The sequence below is a fragment of the Lagopus leucura genome, unplaced genomic scaffold, assembly GCF_019238085.1.
Source record: "Lagopus leucura isolate 7727_CA_CO unplaced genomic scaffold, USGS_WTPT01 Super-Scaffold_100018, whole genome shotgun sequence".
Classification (NCBI taxonomy): Eukaryota; Metazoa; Chordata; class Aves; order Galliformes; family Phasianidae; genus Lagopus; species Lagopus leucura.
Window position 1 is genome coordinate 8,999,963 of NW_024962272.1, and position 20,097 is coordinate 9,020,059.

A 20,097-nucleotide genomic window follows, 5' to 3' on the forward strand; every position below is an offset into this window, starting at 1 on the left:
CATTTTCTTCTCTCCCTGCCTTATAACAGAGGAGAGGTTGAAGACCAAGTTTTTGAGGAGTCCCAGTAGAGTCTGAGGCATTAGCTTGTGTGCACCCTTTAAGCTCATTCCCTACCCAAAGAAATCAATACCTCTCCAATGAGCTTAGAGCTAGACATATGCTTAAGTAACCGTCTGAATATAGCTATCCAAGCAACTTCAGGTAGTGCAGAATATTTTACTATCCAAAAGCTCTGCAGAAAAAAAAAAATGCTACTTTAAGAAATTAATATATTCCTCTTCTTAAACTAAATGATAATAATCGTACAGCTAATTGAGAGGGCTCTTGGAAAATGAACATAGCACCAAGCTTAAAAAAATACTTTTTGGAGAGATTTGTCCTGATTATTTATTATTCCTGTCATTTTAGGCAAGCAGATGATTTGGCATCCGTATATCTATTTATCTATTTCTTGGCAATTTGAAGGTGTAAGCACTGTCTTCATCTTTACTATAAGGTTTCCAGATGTTATCAAATAAGCACAGGTTGTCTTGGCAATGTCTGCATCACTCTCTTGCTGCCATCTGGGTTACTAATGAAACCCATTCTGCCTCTCTCTGAGGTGAGTTATTGTTCCAGTGTTTCAGAGTGACTGGTTCTATGCAAGTTAGTTTGAACAGCAATGACATTTCCATCTCTAAAAGAAAATTCTGTAATCCTATGGTATCACTAAAAAAAACTTCCCTAAGAAGGTGTGGCTGTTTTTAAATCAGGATTCAGTGTAATCACTCTAATCTTCTATTCTTCATACAGATGTATATACAGTTCCTTGAACTGATCCCATTTACACCTCCAACGAGATGTAAAGTACCAGGCCTTTTACAATAGGTGCCCTCTAAACATCCCTGAACAAAACTAATGGATTTCAAAATCTTTGCATGGAAAGAAAAACTCTAATTTGTCATTTTTGTTTAAGTTTGAAAATATTCAGTGAGTACAATTAAGTAAATTTTTGTGATTTCAAAAGCGTTGAACCTTCAGCCCATAGAAAGAGATGTTATCCAGCAACAGCTATTTAAGGTCAATTGCAGCTGATGCTAAAAAGCATAAAAATAGAAAATTAAATAGTATCAGATCTGATGTTCTTTTAGAAAAAAAATATTTATTTATTTATTTATTTTAATGTCTCTTTGTATGATATTCCATGGAAAGATTAGGAATCAGAACAAAAAGCACAGAAGGCAGGATAACAGAAGCTCCATGTAAACTTTTTCAGTCATTTAATGTCTGTGTGCAACCAGTGTGGTTTTTTAAATATGACCAAGAATGTGAGTGCTTGCAACAACTGCACAGAGAATAACCCTAAATTTTCTATTTTAAATTTACAGACCACAATTTAGTGCAGCTTGAACAGTTGGTCTCCATTAGAAGAGACATTAAAAGCTTTTTTCAGTATCTATTTAGGCTGTTTCCCAAGATAATTTCTTGACAATACTGTGTTGAACTTGGACCTCTGAGCTTCTGTAATGTTCTTTCCTTTTCCTTTGCACGGCAGTTCTGCAACATCTGGAGTCACTGACATACTGCCCTCTATTGGAAAGATCAATTTATTGTAAAAACATTTCATCCACTCTTGCAGAGCGATGCAGGCAGGAGTGCTGATCTGTTTCATTCTTAGATTTCATAGAAATTATGCTTTCACAGTGTGAAGTAGAGAAAATTCTCATCAAATCACTTTTCGAGTGCAACCATTATGTTATTTTCATACAGAGTTTTTAAATTAATAATCATATATTTAATGGTCAAAAGGATTCCCTTGGTCAATATTTGTAAGAAAGCATGTGAAACAAGGATTTACTTCTTTAAAAAATCAAATGTTCTCTTTTTACAGTTTTAACCCATAGTCACTCCCATGAAACCAGCAACATTACTTGACAGTGATGGAACTGAAGGCAGAAAAATCACGATACAAGCAAGAAACTTAGTTAAATACATATATAAACTACATATTTGCAAATGTAAAGTAAAATAATGATAGACCAGCAGTATTTATAGCTGCTAGCAAACACTGGTCATTTTGTATATAAGTTCATTCTATTTAAGTTAAAAAAAAATGCCCTACTGAAATATAGATTCCAGACACTGGCTGTGCCAGCCCAATCAGTATACAAATAAACCCCTTTGTCTTACAAAGATTGCTCGCTGAATTTTGATTCTTGTCAGCCTTTGGCCAAACAGCTTGCAGATTGGTACAGTGCCAAGGAAACATTCAGAGCAGGTGGGAAACTTTTTCTCATTATCTTTCATCATCACATGTGCTGGTCCTTTGTCACTGTTCTTAGTTCTTGAGAACTCTAGTTTAATCACAAATTTCCAGCTCATAGGTGACAGAATCACAGAACAAAACTTGTTGGAAGGGACTTTGAAAGATGATCAAGTCCAGTATTTCATTTACTGCTTTGTAGCTTCTATCTTCTCCACGTGGCTCCTTGTGAGCATCATCTCTGTACTCTTTGTAGTCACTCCTTAAGTACTAAAATGGTGTAATGAGGTGCTCCCATCCCTTCTCTAAGGTGAAAACACCTTACTCCTTTAGTCTTTCTTCACAGAGCAGGCTCTCCAGTTTTCTGTTCACCTTCATGACACTTTCTTGGACACTCTCCAAACAATCTGTGTCTTTTTTTAATTTTTTTTTTCAATTGTGTGAATCAAAACCAGATGCAGTAATTCAGGTACAGACGGACAAGCACACAGTGGGATGATCACATCTCTGTATCTCTGCTAATAATGCCCCTGTGGATGCAGCCCAGGATCTGGTTTGCATGCAGCACTGCTAACTCAAATTCTGTTTCTTGTCTCCCAGGACTTGAGATCCTACTCAGCAGAGCAGCCCCCCAGCCACAGATATTCTAGCCTACATTGAGATGTTTGATAATGCTGTCCAGGTGAAGGACTTGTCTTTGTTAAGCTTCATGCAATTTTTTCTTGCCTATTCTTCATGCCTGTCCGGGTCTGTCTGTCTGTAAGATGGCTCTCCCATGTCAGGTCCTTCTCACCACCCAGTTTAGTGTCATTTGCAGACTTAGTGAGAATACTTTCAATCCCATCATCCAGATCATTTATGAAGATGTTGACCAAAACTGGGCACAGTGTTGTTTCCGGAAGGTTGAATATAATGTGTTCAGTTTCTATGTCTGTGTTGTTGCTGATTATTTGCCCTCACAGCAGTGCTTTTAGGCACAGAATCCGGCTGAAAACAGAAGGCTTTGAAATAGTATTCATTATAGCTAGGTTAAATTTTTCCTCCTGAAATTTAGATGTTGCCATTAAGTAATTATACAGTATCTACTTCTAATAGCAATCTGGGAAACCACTCACCTGTAGCTAAGAGAAAGAAACAATCTCTCCATCAGATCCAGCTGAATACCTCCATCCATGTGCTACAGCCACAGTAGCTAGGAAGTATGGATGAATCTGCATGAAAGCACCTAGGAAGTTTCCAGAATTAACACTTTGGTCATCAAAATAAGAAAACACACGTGCAGCACGTGACAGTCAGGTCAAAGCTTGGTTCATTGATGCCACCGGTGCAACATTCCTAAATTTGAACAGCAGGTGGAGTCTGCACTGTAGTTCAGGTGTAAAAGCAGATCAGATACTCTAGAGAAGTCTCTCAGCTTCCCCTTGCTATGACCTACAGAATCAGATAATCACATGGATTGGAGTGAACCTTAAGAGACTGTCAGATCTACCTTCTGCTAAAACAAGTTCCCTACAACAGATCTCACAAGTGAGCATGCAGACTGGTCTTGAATATCTCCACAGAAGGTGAATCCACAACTTCTCTGGGCAACGTGTTGCTGTGCTCCATCACCCTTACCATAAATAAGTTCTTCCACATGTTAGTTTCAGTTTGAATTTGGACCTCCTCAGAACGAGGAGGAGTATGCAGAACAGGAGTAGATGACTGCCACATCCGCTACTATATCCTCATATTCCTTCCCCAACTCCAGCTGCTCTGAGTCTCCTCCTCTGAGTAAGTGAGATGCACCTCAGTAGATGCCAAGTGGGAGTAGTTGAGTATTTGAAGATTTGGACTCATTCTAGCATTGTAAAAATTCTTGGAACATTCATTACTGTTTGATAAGAAGCAGTTGGCTTTCGGAAGGTGTTGTTTGTGTACTGCTGGAAAAGAGAGATTGGAGAGATGAACATTTTCCATGGAAATTTCTTTCTCCTTCTCAACAAAAGACAGTAGCTGCTAGTTGACACACTGCAGCTACTGCTACCACAGTACATTCCTTTGTAAGATAGGACTCCCAAGAAGAGCACATCACAGTGCTTGAGTTGCTCAGCTTCTGGACCTGCAGTGACATTATGGAGCATCACCTCTTGCCCTCCCTCTGATTAGACTCAGCCATCACAAGTATTCCCCAGCATCACCCACTTTCTCAAGTAGGCAAAGATGGTCTGTCTTCTTGGGATCAATTTTTTTCAATCAGGCTATTCATTCTTCTATGAAACAATTTAGTTGCATCTATGGTCTTTGTCTTCTGATGAAGACAGCTGCAGCTATTAAGGTCTCAGTGGTTCCCAGCATCTTCTTTACTCCTTTTGGGGATGTTACTGACAATGGGAATGGTGGCAATGAATGCATACTGGTCTCTACACCATATACTTTGCAAGCTGATATATTAATCAAAGACCCCTTTATCTCTCTCATCTGAAATTTTCTAGCAAGTATTAGTAAAAGCTTCCAAGCTGCAATATGATGAGTCTGAAGAAGACTGAGAAGGGATCTTATAAATGCTTATAAATGTGTAAAGGTTATTTTTATCAGTGCCCAGCAAAAGGACAAAGGGCAACGGGCACAAAGTGGAACACAGAAACTTCTATCTCAACAAAGAACTTCTTTACTGTGAGGATGAAAGAGCAGTGGAACAGGCTGCCCAGAGAGGTTATGGAGCCTCCTTCTCTGCAGATATTCAAGACCTGACTGAATGCCCATCCATCTGCAGGGAACCTGCTTTAGCAGGCATTTTGACACAGTGATCACCAGAGGTCCCTTCCAACCACTGCAATTCTGAGATTCTTTAAAAGCTCCTTGTGCATATAGACTTCATGTATAGGCTCTAGAGAGCACACAGATTCACACTCAGTGACCTGGACATAGCTGGAGTCTCTGTTTTCTATGGGTCAAGACAGATGAGTATAACAACCCTTTCTGACCATAGCATATGTGATGGAAGTTGACGCCTCTGCCAAAAGCCTTCTGTCTGAGAAGGGCCAAGTTATAAAGACACAAATTACTCTTCTGTCTTGCATCATTTTCTCGCATAGGTTCTTGTCATGTCAAGAGAGTCAGAATCAGGTAGCAACATGAGATACCACAGGAAAATAACTAGGAAACAAAAATGGCAGCATGTTATATGGAAAGCAGAATACTCCGTAGTTTGTCCTGACAGATGTGAACTAGCACGCTTCACTGACCAGACCTTATTTCTTAAACTTGCAGGGACAGGAAAGGAAAACTCCTCTCACAGCACCTTCATCAGAAAGGAACAATAGCCTCCATGTTTAATGCGGCCTAAAAATCAAACCAACCCATCATTGCTCTGCCTGCAGGCAGGGGAGTACAAATTCCTCAGGTTGATATTATTGAGTCATCAGTAGATATTAAAGAATCTCACTAAGGAGAGGCGGAGGGGGGGGGAGAGGGGGAAAAAAAGAAAAAAAATAAAAAGCTACTACCAAGTTTTCTTGGTAATGAACTTACAATTAAAACAAATAAATACATCTAGGCATTTCCTACCTACAAAGGCTTTAGAAGAAAATAAGCTGCATTCAAAGTGGTGTTAATCATACTAAATCTATTTCTCCTCTCACTGCAAATCAGCACAGTTTTCAGCTAACAAGAATGGGTGCCCTACTTGAGCCGACAAACCCTATTCCCCCTGGTAGGAGAGGCACTTAGCATGGCATTACCATCATTACATCCCAAGGTTAAAGGCAATGAAACACCAGGAGTGGCAAAGTCAAATCAGTTCAATTGTCTGATTGTTCATACTCATGAAGTAGTGAGGCTGGCAGGGGTCCAGCATAAAACTTAGGGCTTTCCAGAGGAGCTCCTTTAAGGTAATTCATTGCCCTCTACAGTAGCTTAAATCAGAAGGGCAAGAATGGTCACAGTAAATGTGGCTCCTGACACTTCTTAAGAACAATATTAGCAGATAGCCAGCTGCTAGGCCAGATGTCAAAGGTGCATTAAGAGCACTTGGTTTTGATCTAATCCATTCCCGAGAAGTTGAATGGATTTGGCTTTGAGCAATGCAATTAAAAAGATTGTGATTAATGAAGCAGTACAACTTAGTAACATAAGTTGACTCCCGCTTCCTTCTCTCCAGCATTTTCACTGTCCACAAAGCAGTTCTTTTACTTACCAGAAGGGACATGTAAAATGTTAATCATCAATCTGTGGGCCATTAAAGAAGTTGCTTTTCCTTTCTCGACTTGAAAACCAAGGGAGAAAGATAATAGGTTTGGTTAACAGAGCTGTTCAGATAATGGAGAATTTCAAAGAAAAGCTTTCATGGAGTCAGCATGGGAGCTCAATGCCTTAATCCATCTCTTTTACTAACCTGAATTCAGCAATTAAATAGAGACTGGAATTAGGATTGCAATGGAGGGGAAGGAATCTTTCTCTTTGCTGTGATGTTCCACTTCAGCACGGCCTAGAACAGTAAGATAGTATGAAAGGATATTGCTCTTCATGCCTTATCATCTGAGCAGAGGGCACACTGCCAGAAATATCAGTGTCTGCGCTTGTTCACTTTCTACTAGGTAATCAAGAAAACTACATGCAATTGGATATTCAAGACAGAAAAATAAATAGAGCACCTCACCTAGTAAATGAGATAGATACATTTATAGGAAGAAGTGGGCATAGAGAGCTCTCTGTACTTATTACATTGTTATAGAGATCATCTTGCACAGAAAATATTTTTGGAAAAGTTTGGGCTTGAAAAATTGGAGGGAATGACAACATTTAGAATAGACTTTATGCCAATCTATAAATCATTATGCAACCCATGGATGAAGAGGTGCCTAGTTTTACCAGTCCAAGGAGAAGAGTGGAGCTAATTATTCCAAATACCATGAATTACTGAAAGGCAGCTGCTCAGCAATGACAGTCAGAGGACCCTGGAGACATTAGCAAAACCAGAAGCCTGTCAGCTCAGTCCACCTGGGACCTTGTGCTGGATTCAAGCTACAGGTCTGTCTTTGCAGAGCATTTGAACTTGCCTTACTACTATGTCTGAATCTTTGATTTTATGTGTGCTTTGAGATGTAGGTCCAAAAAAAGAAGAAAAATAGAAGAAGAAAAAAAAAAAAAAAAAGACTTTCCTAAATACAGGCTACTCTTTATAATCACTTTATTTATCTTCTGTATTATCCATTTGTCATCCAAGCTGTAAGCTTTAGCTGCTCCCAATACAACCCTGTAGCCCCACTCTGAAAGTTGTTGCAATAAATTCATCTGAAAATACAAAAGGAGCTGATATACCTTATACCACAGCTGTAATTAAATCACCACTTCAGAAGACTTTTTGGCACTGAATGAAACAGTAGGCTCACAGAACAAGAAGAGATTGGGTTCAGGTGGGTGTAACTAACTACAGGGCTGTGCTTCCTGGAACTGTTATGCTGAAAATAAAATATCCTTACCTCTTTCCCTCCCATTCATTTTTCTTTCCTATTATTTATTATTTTATTTCCATTTACTTTTGTTTTTTCATGAACTGGATAGTAAACACCAGCAGTTGAAAAAGTACTTTATATTTTGCAATGGTTTTCGTGCTGGGAAGAGCTGGGGAACAAGGTATTGGTTTTGTTTTGTTGTTGTTCGGTTTGGCTTTGTTCTTGTAACACAGACACTTGCTAAAATAAGTGGTAATTTTACAAGATCTGTCAAATGTTAATTGGAAAGCTGGCACCAGCACCGTGTATAATTTCTTCCATGTTGTGGTCCCTGCATGCTGCAATTAGATATCATTGCTGTACCCTTGATTTCAGTTTTATGAGGAGAAGCAGGGAGGGATCGCTTTGTGAGCCCACATTTCCCTTACCTACAAGCTTAATTGTAAACCCTTGAGCTGCAGACTCCCTTGCTGAGCTCAGGCACTCTGGTGAGCTTATTTGTGAGGAAGGGATTGGTTCCCAAAATCGAATGTCACGAAAAGCAGGTGCAGAACTTGTAATTTATAATGTGATTTACTAACAACAGATGTGAGAGTCTCCAAACCCCACTGTCAGGATTTTATTGTTTCTTTGGTTGATTAGTTGGTTTTTTTGTTTTTTTTTTTTGGTTTTTTTTTTTTTTTTTTATACCATTGAGAATGGCTATTTATAACAAAAGAATAATAAAAACCAAAACTTAATGCTGTTGAAGTAACTGGTTATGTAAACAGTGCTTAGTAGACATGGTGCTGAGGAGCAACTGGGTATAAGCTTTGCAAAACAGGCAATAGAGATTTCTCATTGATCAAGCCATTTTTACAGAAGCATCAGCGTTAGGAAGCCAAGAGCAACTGCTGAGCAAAATATGTGCCTGATACTAAACAAGAGGAGGAAAAGTCTTAGTGCCTAAATAAAAACAAATTGGTTTGATAAGGATACAGTAATGGGCTTGTTGTAATGAGAGTATAGCACTTACAGCAAGTATTGACAGGAAGACAGTGATCCCCCTGTGGAACAGATTTTAAAAAAAGAAATACCAAGGGAAAGCCCAGAACACACAGTCAGTTGTACTGCCTAGTAAGGGTTCTACTTCTCTCGACACATGGTGGCCCACCTCTGACTGCCAAACCTTTTGTCTGGCTTTGTAAAATAACAGGCTGTATGTAGCAAGAATAGCTGAAGTGGTATAATAGTGGTCAAAAGTCTCAGTTTGCTTTCCTAAAGAACATGGAAAAAAAATGCAATGGTTTGGAGCTCCATGAAAGGGAAGCAAAAAACTTTGCATTTACATTTGACAGCTTGCTCCTGTGATTGTTGTTTTGACAGCTCTCACAGTGGGGCAGAAAATCCCTCCTGCTCCTCTATGTGGTCTGCTCAAAGAAGTGACTGAGGCCGAGACAAGATACAGGACTGCCATAGCATGGAGGTATTGAGATAGGGAAGGGCCTGAAAACTAGTGGGTAAGTGTTAGGACTAAGTCCATTTTCAGTGAAGCATGTAAGGAAGGAGAGCACAATATGGAAAACATTACTAAAAGAACACCTTCAACTAGACTGAGCCCCAGAGTTACAAGATGATAGTAAGCAGAAGGGGAGAAATGATAGTGTGGACCATGTAAAATGAAGAGTAAGAGTAATGGTAGTGGTATGAGACTGAAGTGAATATTGGTATTGAATTTTTATGCTTGCTAAGGAAGGTTATAAGATTAGATGCTAGAAGATTCCTTTAACTAGGAAATAATGCAAAAACAAGACTCTTCTAAGAAGGTGCAGAGCCCTTAGAAAACTAAGACTTTCTGATGCCCACCTAATAGAAGTTAGTGATGGTAAATAAGAATCTTCACTGGCTCTCTATTAATTAAAATTGTGCTTCCCTGATTTCCAGGGTCTTTCTCCCAGTGGTCAAACATTGTTTTTGGCCAAAAATGCCTAAAAACCTAGAAACACTTCTTGTGTTAGTGTCTTCATTGTTCCTATGGATTTGAACCAACATGGTTATATTTAAAGGATAAAGAAAGCAAAACAATTTAATCTTTATTCACATAAATAATTTTGTTATATTCATTAAACAGAGGCAAGAATGTAGGTAGTAGAGCAATTGTCTGAAATTTGCTGGCACATACAGGGTAAAGAGACAGCTGTCTGACTTGTCTCTTGGGAATCTCAGGGTTTCCAATTAGTGCACATATTCATGCAGAGGAAAAAGACAGCAAATCTATTTTGTGCTCATACTTAGCCTATCCAATTTGTTTCATAATGATCTATTATGTACTTAAAAGATAGTAATATAGATGTGTTTACAGAAATTTAATTTAAACATCAGAGCTGTAGCTCTCCAGAAAGTCTATTCATTTTAGATCAATATCCATTCATGTTAGGATTTCACCAAATGAAGAAAGAAGATCTGGTGTTCTTCCAGCCAAACCTCATCGCCTTAGCTCTGTCCATGCACGAAATATGCACCCTCTGCCACAAGCCTTACGACTATCTTCCCTTCACATACTGCCACATGCACTAATACACAAACACAGGCATATCTGCAATCAACACACGTAGGTATTTTCACGGAAATTACATCACATACAAATAGCGCTATTTGATAGAGCAAATTCCCAGGTATAAAATACCTATTTTTCAATGCAGTCACCACAATTACCTATGCATTTTCACCAAAGATGAATGGGAGCCTGCATGCCACACTCATAACAATCTACGCCAGCTGAGTTGAACCACTGTCACTGTCATCACTGCTAAAATACATCACCCACTGCCTCACTATGCTCACATTCACAGTTTGGACTCCAGAAATGTTCAGCAAGCATCACTGAATGTCAGTGGGTGCTATTTTTTCTGCATGGAGTTGAGTCATGTTCCTTTGCTTCATACACACTTCCAGGTCAGACACCATTCTGTCAAACTGTCTCTCTGCTGCTATCTGTCACATGGCAACAAGATATAATGGAATATTGGTGGGAATCTTCAATCTCTACTGCCATGTCACCAACATCCACCTCTGACTAGTTAAACAGGAAGCATTCCTTTCAGAGCAGCCCTCGTCGTTAAAATGAGTTTAGCTGAAATGAACCGCCACTATCACTACCATGGCTGTGTAAGGTCCATGTTTGTTCTCAGTAGATCATTTACAGCCAAACCTGTATACAGACATTCATTTAGAGCTCAGAGATCTGTAAAGATCTATTGCTGCCCAAATTCACTGTGGAAGGACCTTCTCATGTTAATGATACCCAAGAAATATGTGTAGGGATCAAACTGACAATTATTCCCTTATTTATGCATGTAAACATACTGTTAAACACACTTGCCCCAAACTACAACAAGGTGGATATAATTTAACTGTTACTGCAGACTATTGGTCAAGTATAGGAGATTTGTCTAGCTACTTCATGTATTGCTCAGGGATTACCTGAGGTAATCTACTAACTACTGAAGCACAATTTTGTACTGTAGGCAGAAGACACAAAGAGAAAAGTTTCATAAAGATACACTCAGGTCAAACACCACCTCAGCTTTCTGCTTGAGGAGATTGTTGCAGATCAAACACTGACATATTATTCTCTAATCTGAAGTTTTCTGAAGTAACAGTTCTCCACACAACTACTACTAAAGGACATTACTGTGAGATGTGTGATGAAACATCAATTTCTGTCAGACAGAGGATCTGGATGTTTAAGTGCTACCATATTTTGTTGATCAGATGTCTTTTGAAGTCAGATAACATCTTTAATTTGATGCACTGCGCTCCTTTTCAAAAAACAAAACAAAAAAAAAACACAGAAAAAAAAAAACATGAAAAACATGTTTTTGTTTGCCTGGGGTCCACAGATCCCAGGCTCAGCTTTGTGTCCTTGGCTTATAGTACCAAAGAAATAGATTAGTTCTGACCAACAGTTTTTCAGGACTTATCCAATTAGAAAGCCCAATGGTCACAAGATTCAAATGGACATGAGATTCTAGTATCTTTCGGGGATCATTTCAGAGTCAACTTTAGAGTGGACGAAACTGATCAGGATCACTGGAGATCAGCACAGCCATTACCTCCTACTCAGAGATCATCTGAGGTCAATTTGAAGGCTAGATAATCACCATTACATCATCTGAGGTCAACCTAAGGTCCAAGCAAGCTGTCCAGAGGAGTAATCTGACATCATCATCATGAGACAAGATATATGTAAGACATTGTTTGAGGTCAACTGGGTTATCTGTTGAAGTACAGAATCATCTGATGTCAAGTTGACATCGATTGCATGTACAACAGTCATTATTATCAATGCTGTTCTCATTTGAAGGATGGAACAACCATTCAATGTCAACTCGAGATCTAATTAGGCTGATGTGGTTCATTTGAGGTCAACAAGAGAACCTGAAATGTTTGGGATCATCTGAGGCCAGCACAGCATGTTTTTGTATCCAGAGGTCACTTAAGGTAAAACTGAGATCTAATTAATTGCTTGGGTTGTAATTTGAGGTGCTAATTTGGTGCTCAAAGGTCATTAGAATTCAATCACAGTGCTTGTTTTCTGACTAGATTCATCTGTGGTCAATTTCATATTTAAATCTCATTGCAGAATCATCTGAGCTTGTAGCAAGAGGTCAGTTTAGGCAAAATACGAGCTCTAATTAATAGAAAGTGTAACTTGAAGTCAAACTGGCACTTGCTTTATCTTCTAAGTCAACATACCAGCAAGTTAGCTAAAAGAGGTCATCCGAGGACAAAAGATCCATTGAAGGTCAGCTTTACAACCAACGGTCAATATTATTGTCCTTGTTTTTATTTTGTAAGTTGTTTGAAATCAAACTCAGAACCAACAAACCTGCACAAAAATTAGGTCAATCTTAATTCCAGCTAGTTTTATCAGGTGATTTTTTCGTGTTTGGCTTTGCTTTTTTTGTGTCCTAGGAATCCCCTGAAGTTTATCCAGAGTTGCAGGTCATTTGAGACCAATTTTAAACCCAACCATTAACAACTTAGGTCCAGATAAAGGTTTCTTTTTCTGTTATGGGATCTTTGAAGAATGCCATGCACATCCTTCACTCTCCTTGGCCAGTTGCTTGCACTGAGGTCCTCTAAATCTAGCTGCCCCTTTCACAAATCAATGCAGTAGATATCTGAGGTCTGATTTAGGCCTCTTCTCATTATTTTGTAGCTGTATTCTCCCTCTCCACTTTAAGTGTTCCTCAAGGTTAATCCTAGCCCTTCCGTGCTTCTTAGAGATTGAGAGTGATGATAGTAACCTTTTTTCCTGTGTATAATGGCTACTTAACCTCTGTCACAGGCCTAATTTTTAGAAGCTGCCATAAGAAAAAATCATTCACCAGGAGGGTGCAGCTTGATATTCCCTGGAGTCAAATTTTACGTTTCCTTTGTCTAGCAGTCAGCAGAATTCAGTCAGATCCAATGCATTCACTTTCCTCAGTTCAGCTAAGGTCAGCCACTCAAACATTTTGGGAACAACCTATACAATTTGAGTATAACTCCAGTGTTTTTATTCTGTGCACCAGCTATCTCAGCCGAAATTCATCTTCTGTGTTGCGGAAAATGGTTATGCAACATTAGCTACAAATCCAGACAGCTACTCAGGATTTATCTGAGACTGAATATTCTTATCTTTTTCTATTCCAGTTATGATCTGAAAATCTGCCACCAGTTTCATTCTCCAGTATACTGTTGGGTTAAGTTCAAAGTTGATTTTATGGAATAGTCCTTGTTTGTATGACACAACACTCTGTTGTTCAGACTTTTTCAGAGGTCTAGTAATACTCCACATTTCATAGTAGGAATTTCATTCTCTTCTCAAGAGAAGAGAATGCTGTCTCTTTTTTTCATGATCAGGTGAGATATTTTCCTATAGATTCTGAAGCATCTGGGATGCATGGTGTACACAGTCTTTGTTTTAGTAGAGCCCGACTCACAACCAGATCACAGAAACAGATCATAGAAATAACTGACACTGGCGGTATCTGTGGCATTAAGAGTTCAGACAGGAAATACAACAGTGGAAAAGTTCAGAAGTCAGACATTCCTCTTCACACTTCAGTCTTCTCCCTTCCTTCTCTTTCTCCTCCTCCTTTACCTCTTCCATTCTGCCAGCTGTGGGAATGTCAGCCTGTGCAGTGTCAAAACCCAGATTATATTCCTACAATAACAGTTTGAGAAATGGCAGGTGTTAGCCTTCTGCCTAGATCCCTGACACAGAGAACACTTCTCACTTTTTTTAGGCAACAAACTTACTGATTTTCTACATGACTTTGTTCTAATTTCTGTTTAATCTGCAGCATTTCATCATAACTGGACATCAAAATCTGAATGGGTCTTCATTATTTTAAAGCACTGCTTTATTTACTGCATCTCTGTAAATACAAGAAATGCCATACAAGCAAAGGCACAGAGTGTTGCAGTAGCTTACACGTTCTGCAGTATCAAATAGAAAAATATCTTTGGTTTTAGTTTAGGGTTTAGTTTTTTTGCAGTAATAGCTACCTAAGGAAGGGGATCAAATTCCCTTCTGAAATCATTAAGATATAACAAAAACAAAGAGAAGCTGAAAAACAATAGCTGATCTCACAAAAGCTCTAGCAACAAGGTAAGGGCTGACAACTCCAGTGTGATCACAGCTGATGTGAAGGGCAGTGTCACTGCAGACAGCCTATTCTTTATTTCTACTTAACTAAAAACGCAATCAACATCAGCATCTTAAGAAATACAAAAAGTAGCTGAAAGAACACACTTGACAGCTAAGTCAATGGATCACCATTAATTTATATCTACTCATATCTCCTTGTGTATATCAGTGGCTGCAGTGGTTTTTCACATCATAGCTCCAACTCCATCTGAAACAAAAAATGAGGTTCTCCTGCCAATTATATTTTTTTCCTAAACCTATACATGATTTTATTTACAATTAACAAGTTTTCCAAGTATCAAGCAAGCATCTCAACTCAAAACAATCCAAAAGTTATTAAGCATCTAAAGAATTATGATCTAATGCATAAATAAAACATAATTTCTGCTTTTGTAAAAAATAAATTACTTATGGGAGGGGAGTACAGATATTTTTGCTGCAAACATATAGAAACTAACGCTACCCAACAATCAAAACAAAAGGACAGCCGGAAATCACACACTAGATAAAGAATTAATATGCATTTATTACATCAAAATTAAAAATAAAAATAACCATGCCATTTTCTGTATGCAACTTTCACCTTACTATTTCATCATTTCATTTTACACCCATCAAAAAATAGAAACATTCAGAAATTTTTTGTTTTTTATTCTTTTGAAACAGTATGAAATAAACTGACAAAACTACAACATATACAACTCAATTTCTAGGAAAGATAGATATATTATCCCTTCTGTCTTTATTCTTAGCAATAGAGAAAGAATAGCAAATACATTAACTGTGAATAAAATAAATGGGAAAAAAAAAACAAAAACCAACATCCTGAGAATGAGCTTTGCAATTTCTGAACATTTTTCATAAGTTGAAGCTGTGTTTCCAATGCAGAAGCTGCCAAATACACATCTGGCTTTGACTCAATTGAATTCCTGAATAAGTTTCCTTTAAGATCTCACTGTTGGAATAGGTCCAGAGGAGGCCATGAGGATGATCAGAGACCTTGTTATAGCCTTCCAGTAACTTGAGGAGAGCTTTTTACATGATACACGATAGAGGTAGGGCAAGAGGGGAGATTTAGGCAGAAATTCTTAACTCAGAGGGCAGTAAGGTGCTGTCACAGACTGCCCAGAAAAGCTGTGGGTGCCCCATCCCTGGAGACACTCATGGCTAGGTTGGATGGGGCCTAGGCAGCCCCACTAGGAGTGTTAAACAAAAATCCTAAATGTGCTTTTTGTAAAAACAAATACTAAAACTAATAATGAGAAAACACTATAGTTTAATGTGCAAGATTTCCTCATCTATGCTAGCTGTTAAGCAAGAAGAGGAAGACCCTATCCTGAAAATCTTCCATTCCACATACACACTTTTATTGTGCAGCTTATCGCTCTTCCTACTAAGGGTTTCTAGTTCTTTCTCATGTTTTCAGGTCTGGCCTTCAACCTAAGCCCAGTGGTTAGAATCAAAGAAGACTTTAAAGAATGTACAGAAATTCTAGTATGAATAACGTCAAGGACTCAAATAAATTATTATTAGTGTTATAATTTCCTTATAATTATTGAACTGACTAAGTTGGGGTGAAGAAAGGTCTTTACTTGGATTACCAAAATTTACATTTTAGTGACATGTGAATCAGCCTTCCCTCAAAAAAGTGAAAAAAGAATGGCAAGGTAAAATTAATTAACCTCAGAATCGATGGAATTTTTAGGTTTAGTGTTTACATGCCTGGAATAATTAATGTTCTGACAAAAGTATATAAAGCAATACTTTGAAGTGCATCCTTTTCTTATTCCACCACATCAGTACTTCACACAGAAATGAAAACAATAACAAATACGTTTGTATCAACTGTATTTTAACAGATGAGTACCTTGAACAGATCCTTGATTTGAGGGGGAAGTTCTACATATCTGGATGGATAATAAAAAGGAATAAAATGAATCTACATGGATATGTGCTCTGCCTAGTCTCACAAATAATTGCTCTGAATGCAGAAGTAACTCCCTTTGAAAGGCAACAGAAGAGAAGAAAATCTCAAGTATGAATTCAGGGAATGTATCCAAAACTGAAAAAGTAACTAAAGGTACTCAGACCCAGCCCAGTGCATGGAGCTTATTTTTATGTTTAATACAAAAGTGTTCATAATTTTTGCATCCCTGAATAAAGAATTTATGGCAACAACTGGGGAAAAGAGCTCTATTAGGGCAGTATTTAAAACAGTCTTCGACTCCAAGATATTTTAAGTGTCACTTAACTTGGCCAAATGTAAGACAATGTTAACAAAGATCCTTCAGGAGACGTTCAGTCATTAAAAAATCTGTGTATGTATGTAAGCATAGACATCCCTATAGCCCTATTTTAAGACAACAGCCATTTGAAGCAGAACTACTACTGTATCAGCAATGTGATGAAAATCCATCGTCATTCTCTAAAAACAAAATTAAACAACCTCCTTAGTAAGCAGCAAAATGTCATCTGTGAAAGGTAGCCTCTTCTATAGAAGTGAAAACGTGTACATTTTCTGATATGCTGAATTGATTAAAAAAAAAATACATGGATAGTAAAATCTAATAGGAAAGGTGATGGGGGCTTTTTGCACAAAAAGATAAAAAGCAAGAAGAATCACTTCAGGGTGGTCTCAGGAACTGAAGACAGCTGTCTCAGCTGAATGTACTGCTGTTGATTATGTCAATGTCATAATCAATATCGTAATCAATACAGAAACTGGGAACATATAACTGGGAATGTATAACTTCTGCAGAAGGCCATCCATATCCTGGTTTGCATCAAAAGCAGTATGACCAGCAGGTTGAAGGAAGTGATTCTCACTCTTAACTCCACTCTTGTAAGACACCACCTGGTGTGCCACATTCAACTCTGGAAACCTCAGCATAAGAAAGATATGAACTTGTTAAAATGGGTCCAGAGGAGAGCCTTGAGGGTGATAAGAGGGTTGGAGCACTTCTACAGTGTTAGAAAGGCTGAGAATGTTGGGATTATTTAGCCTGGAGCCTCTGGGGAAACTCTACAACAACCTTTCAGTACTTAAAGAGGCCCTGTGAGAAAGACAGGGCATCACTCTTCATGAAGGAGTTTAGCGATTAAGGCATAGGCTTTGAACTGAAAGAGAGTAGATTTAGATTAGATATTAGGAAGAAATTCTTTACTGAAAGGGTGGTGAGAAGTTGGAACAGAGAAGCTGTGGACACTCCATCCTTGCAAGCGTTCAAGGCCAGGATGGATGAGGCTTTGAGCAGCCTAATCTAGTAGGAGGTGTCCTGGACAACCTCTTCTAACAGTTGGCAACCCTGCCCATGGCAGGGAGCTGGATGATCTTTAAAGTCCCTTCCAACTCAAATCATTCTGTGATTCCATGTTTCTAATTCCTATGTGTACATAAAAACTTTCTAAATATACGAAATTAATGGTAAGAATAACAAGTAGATCTTTTATACATTAAAATTTACTATACATTGTAGCAGAAATATCATTTTGTTTCTTATTAAAGTATTAAGTTTTCTGCTGATGCGCATGTCTGCTTTAAGTATTTCTACTCAATACAAAATTACAGAGAAGTTTTAATGGTAGAAGAGATTCTTAATACAACATACATTGTATTAGATATTTGTGCTGAGCGTTCATTTTAATTCTTATTCTACAAAAAACATACTGCACATAACTGATTTTCATCTTTATGAACTTCTACTGAGTCAACAGAAACACATATCAATATGTTGTAAAAGCATACCGATACCACACTGATAGAAAATAATCCTTTGTACAGCCTGGCATTGACAATAAAAAGCTAAATACCAAATGGTAATACCACATTACTTTTTATGACTTTTAAAATGTTTTGCAATTAGCCACCTAATGACTTAACAACACTCCGAAGGTAACATAAAGGAAAGTGGATCCTGTTAAAATTTAAATCACAATCAAGGTTATTCTTTATGCTTGTACTAAAGATCATGAATCTATTGAACTTATCAACATAGAATAGGAAAGATAAATGATGTTTTGGGGACAATAAATTTACTCTTCACTGTTTGTCTTAATTTTGGCATGTGAAAAGGATTGAAGCTCCCATGAAATTCTACATTGTACTTGTTATATCAACAAATACTGTTTAACCACTAATGTGTTACTTGTGTCTTCTAGGTCTGTCTCTGGATCAAAGTCAACAAACAAGACAAAACAATATTTCTGCAATGCCTTGGAAAGTCTCCTGTACACAGGGCAAAAGTGAGGATGTTTTTGAGTGGCCTCCACATCTGAAAATGAGTGATTTACATGTGTATACAGTTATTTATTGAAGAGCAGTTAGATAAATCATATCAAATCACTTCTCCCTGTAAATATTTTTATATTTAAAATATATCCTTATCTCTTATTATCCTAATATCTCTTCTTATCCTAAGCAATAACCCAGTTATTATCCTAAGCAAGCTAATGAGTGACCTGCTCCTGGCAATTTAACAAGTAGTAAAAACAGACCATCAGAAGGCCATGGGAAGGGAGTAAATAAAAAGATTTTTTTTTTGCTGTTTCTTGCCTACTGCATCTGTCAAGTGAGCAGAACACTGCATTCAGCAGAACATTACATGAGCAGACACTACATTCAGATGTCTGTGTTTTGTTCTTTTGAGCTGACCCACGGCAATGACAAGGAACAGGTTTTCAAGCTTCCAATAGTGAACTCTGCTTGCAGCCATTGCTTCACAGCCGTGTGTCATACTCCACAGTCTTGTTTTCATCATCAATTCCTCTGGCACTTGTCTCTATTTCTTTTTTGTAGGCTGGACAGAGTCTTTCCATTGTGCAGACATTTCTTCTCAAATCTATGGCAAGAAAACTAACTCAGTTACTCAACCAAGCAAATGTTTGAAAAGCACATACACCCTGGGTAGAGTATCCAGACCTACAACTGATGGCCAGCAGTCTGCTACCAGCTTCCAAGATGAAGAAAATCTGGAGCAGGGCAAATCAGAGAAAGGGGAAAGAGAGCCACAGAGGAGCCAATAATGGTGTGAGCTGGTATGAATGAGTCTCCCTTGCAATGTCTGTTCAGCTGACTTTTGCCCTTTATTATCTCTGACTGCCACAGACATAAATAATCCAAAACAGTAACACTGCAGTTCTCATTTCCAAATCAAACAGTGATTATTACTCTGTGTAGGCACAAAGAAGAAGTTTTCTCTGGAAAAAAAAAATGTGTAGGTGGAAATTCATGCATAGTAGCAATCTATTTTGGCTTTGAGACTTTTAAATCTGCTTCACAATGAAGACAAATCCATTCTGTCACAACTAACATGAACAACTAGCAATCCAGCTAAGCAGGAAGAGCTGCAGTGCAGAGTACCCAGTTCAAAGATCTGGGAAGATCCAGTGATTTTTTCCTGGCTAATGCTTTGCTGATTTTTAGATCATTTTTCGTTTTAAAAATTATTGCTGATGTTATCTGTAGAAATTACCCCCAAAAATGATCAGTTTGCATACTAAAGGAAACAATTCAATGGGTAGAAGCTTTAGAAGCTTTCATGCTGAATGTTAAAATGGCTCCTAGGCAAAACAGAAAGGTAAAAGATCTATGTTCTCTTATTTGCCTTCACCTGCAGAGAGTATGCTAGCTATAAACTCTCAGCTCTGTAGAATTTCTGAACTTGATGTTGCAGCACACTTAAGCCTGTACTACCACACACTTAGAAAGCGAGACATAGGTTAAAAATTAATCTTTAGTTAA

The 20,097-nt window shown here is 38.0% G+C and overlaps 1 protein-coding gene across 1 annotated transcript in view; it reads right to left on the reverse strand.

Moving 5' to 3' along the window:
• Positions 1–18,740: 18,740 nt before the first annotated feature.
• The window catches only part of TRPM6 (transient receptor potential cation channel subfamily M member 6), an 81,512-nt gene continuing 80,155 nt past the window's right edge, over positions 18,741–20,097 (reverse strand). Inside the window, exon 39 of the mRNA XM_042877321.1 lies at positions 18,741–19,195. Coding sequence (XP_042733255.1) covers positions 19,074–19,195 — 122 coding nt within the window. The 3' untranslated portion in view covers positions 18,741–19,073. The remainder of the gene's footprint in view (positions 19,196–20,097) is intronic.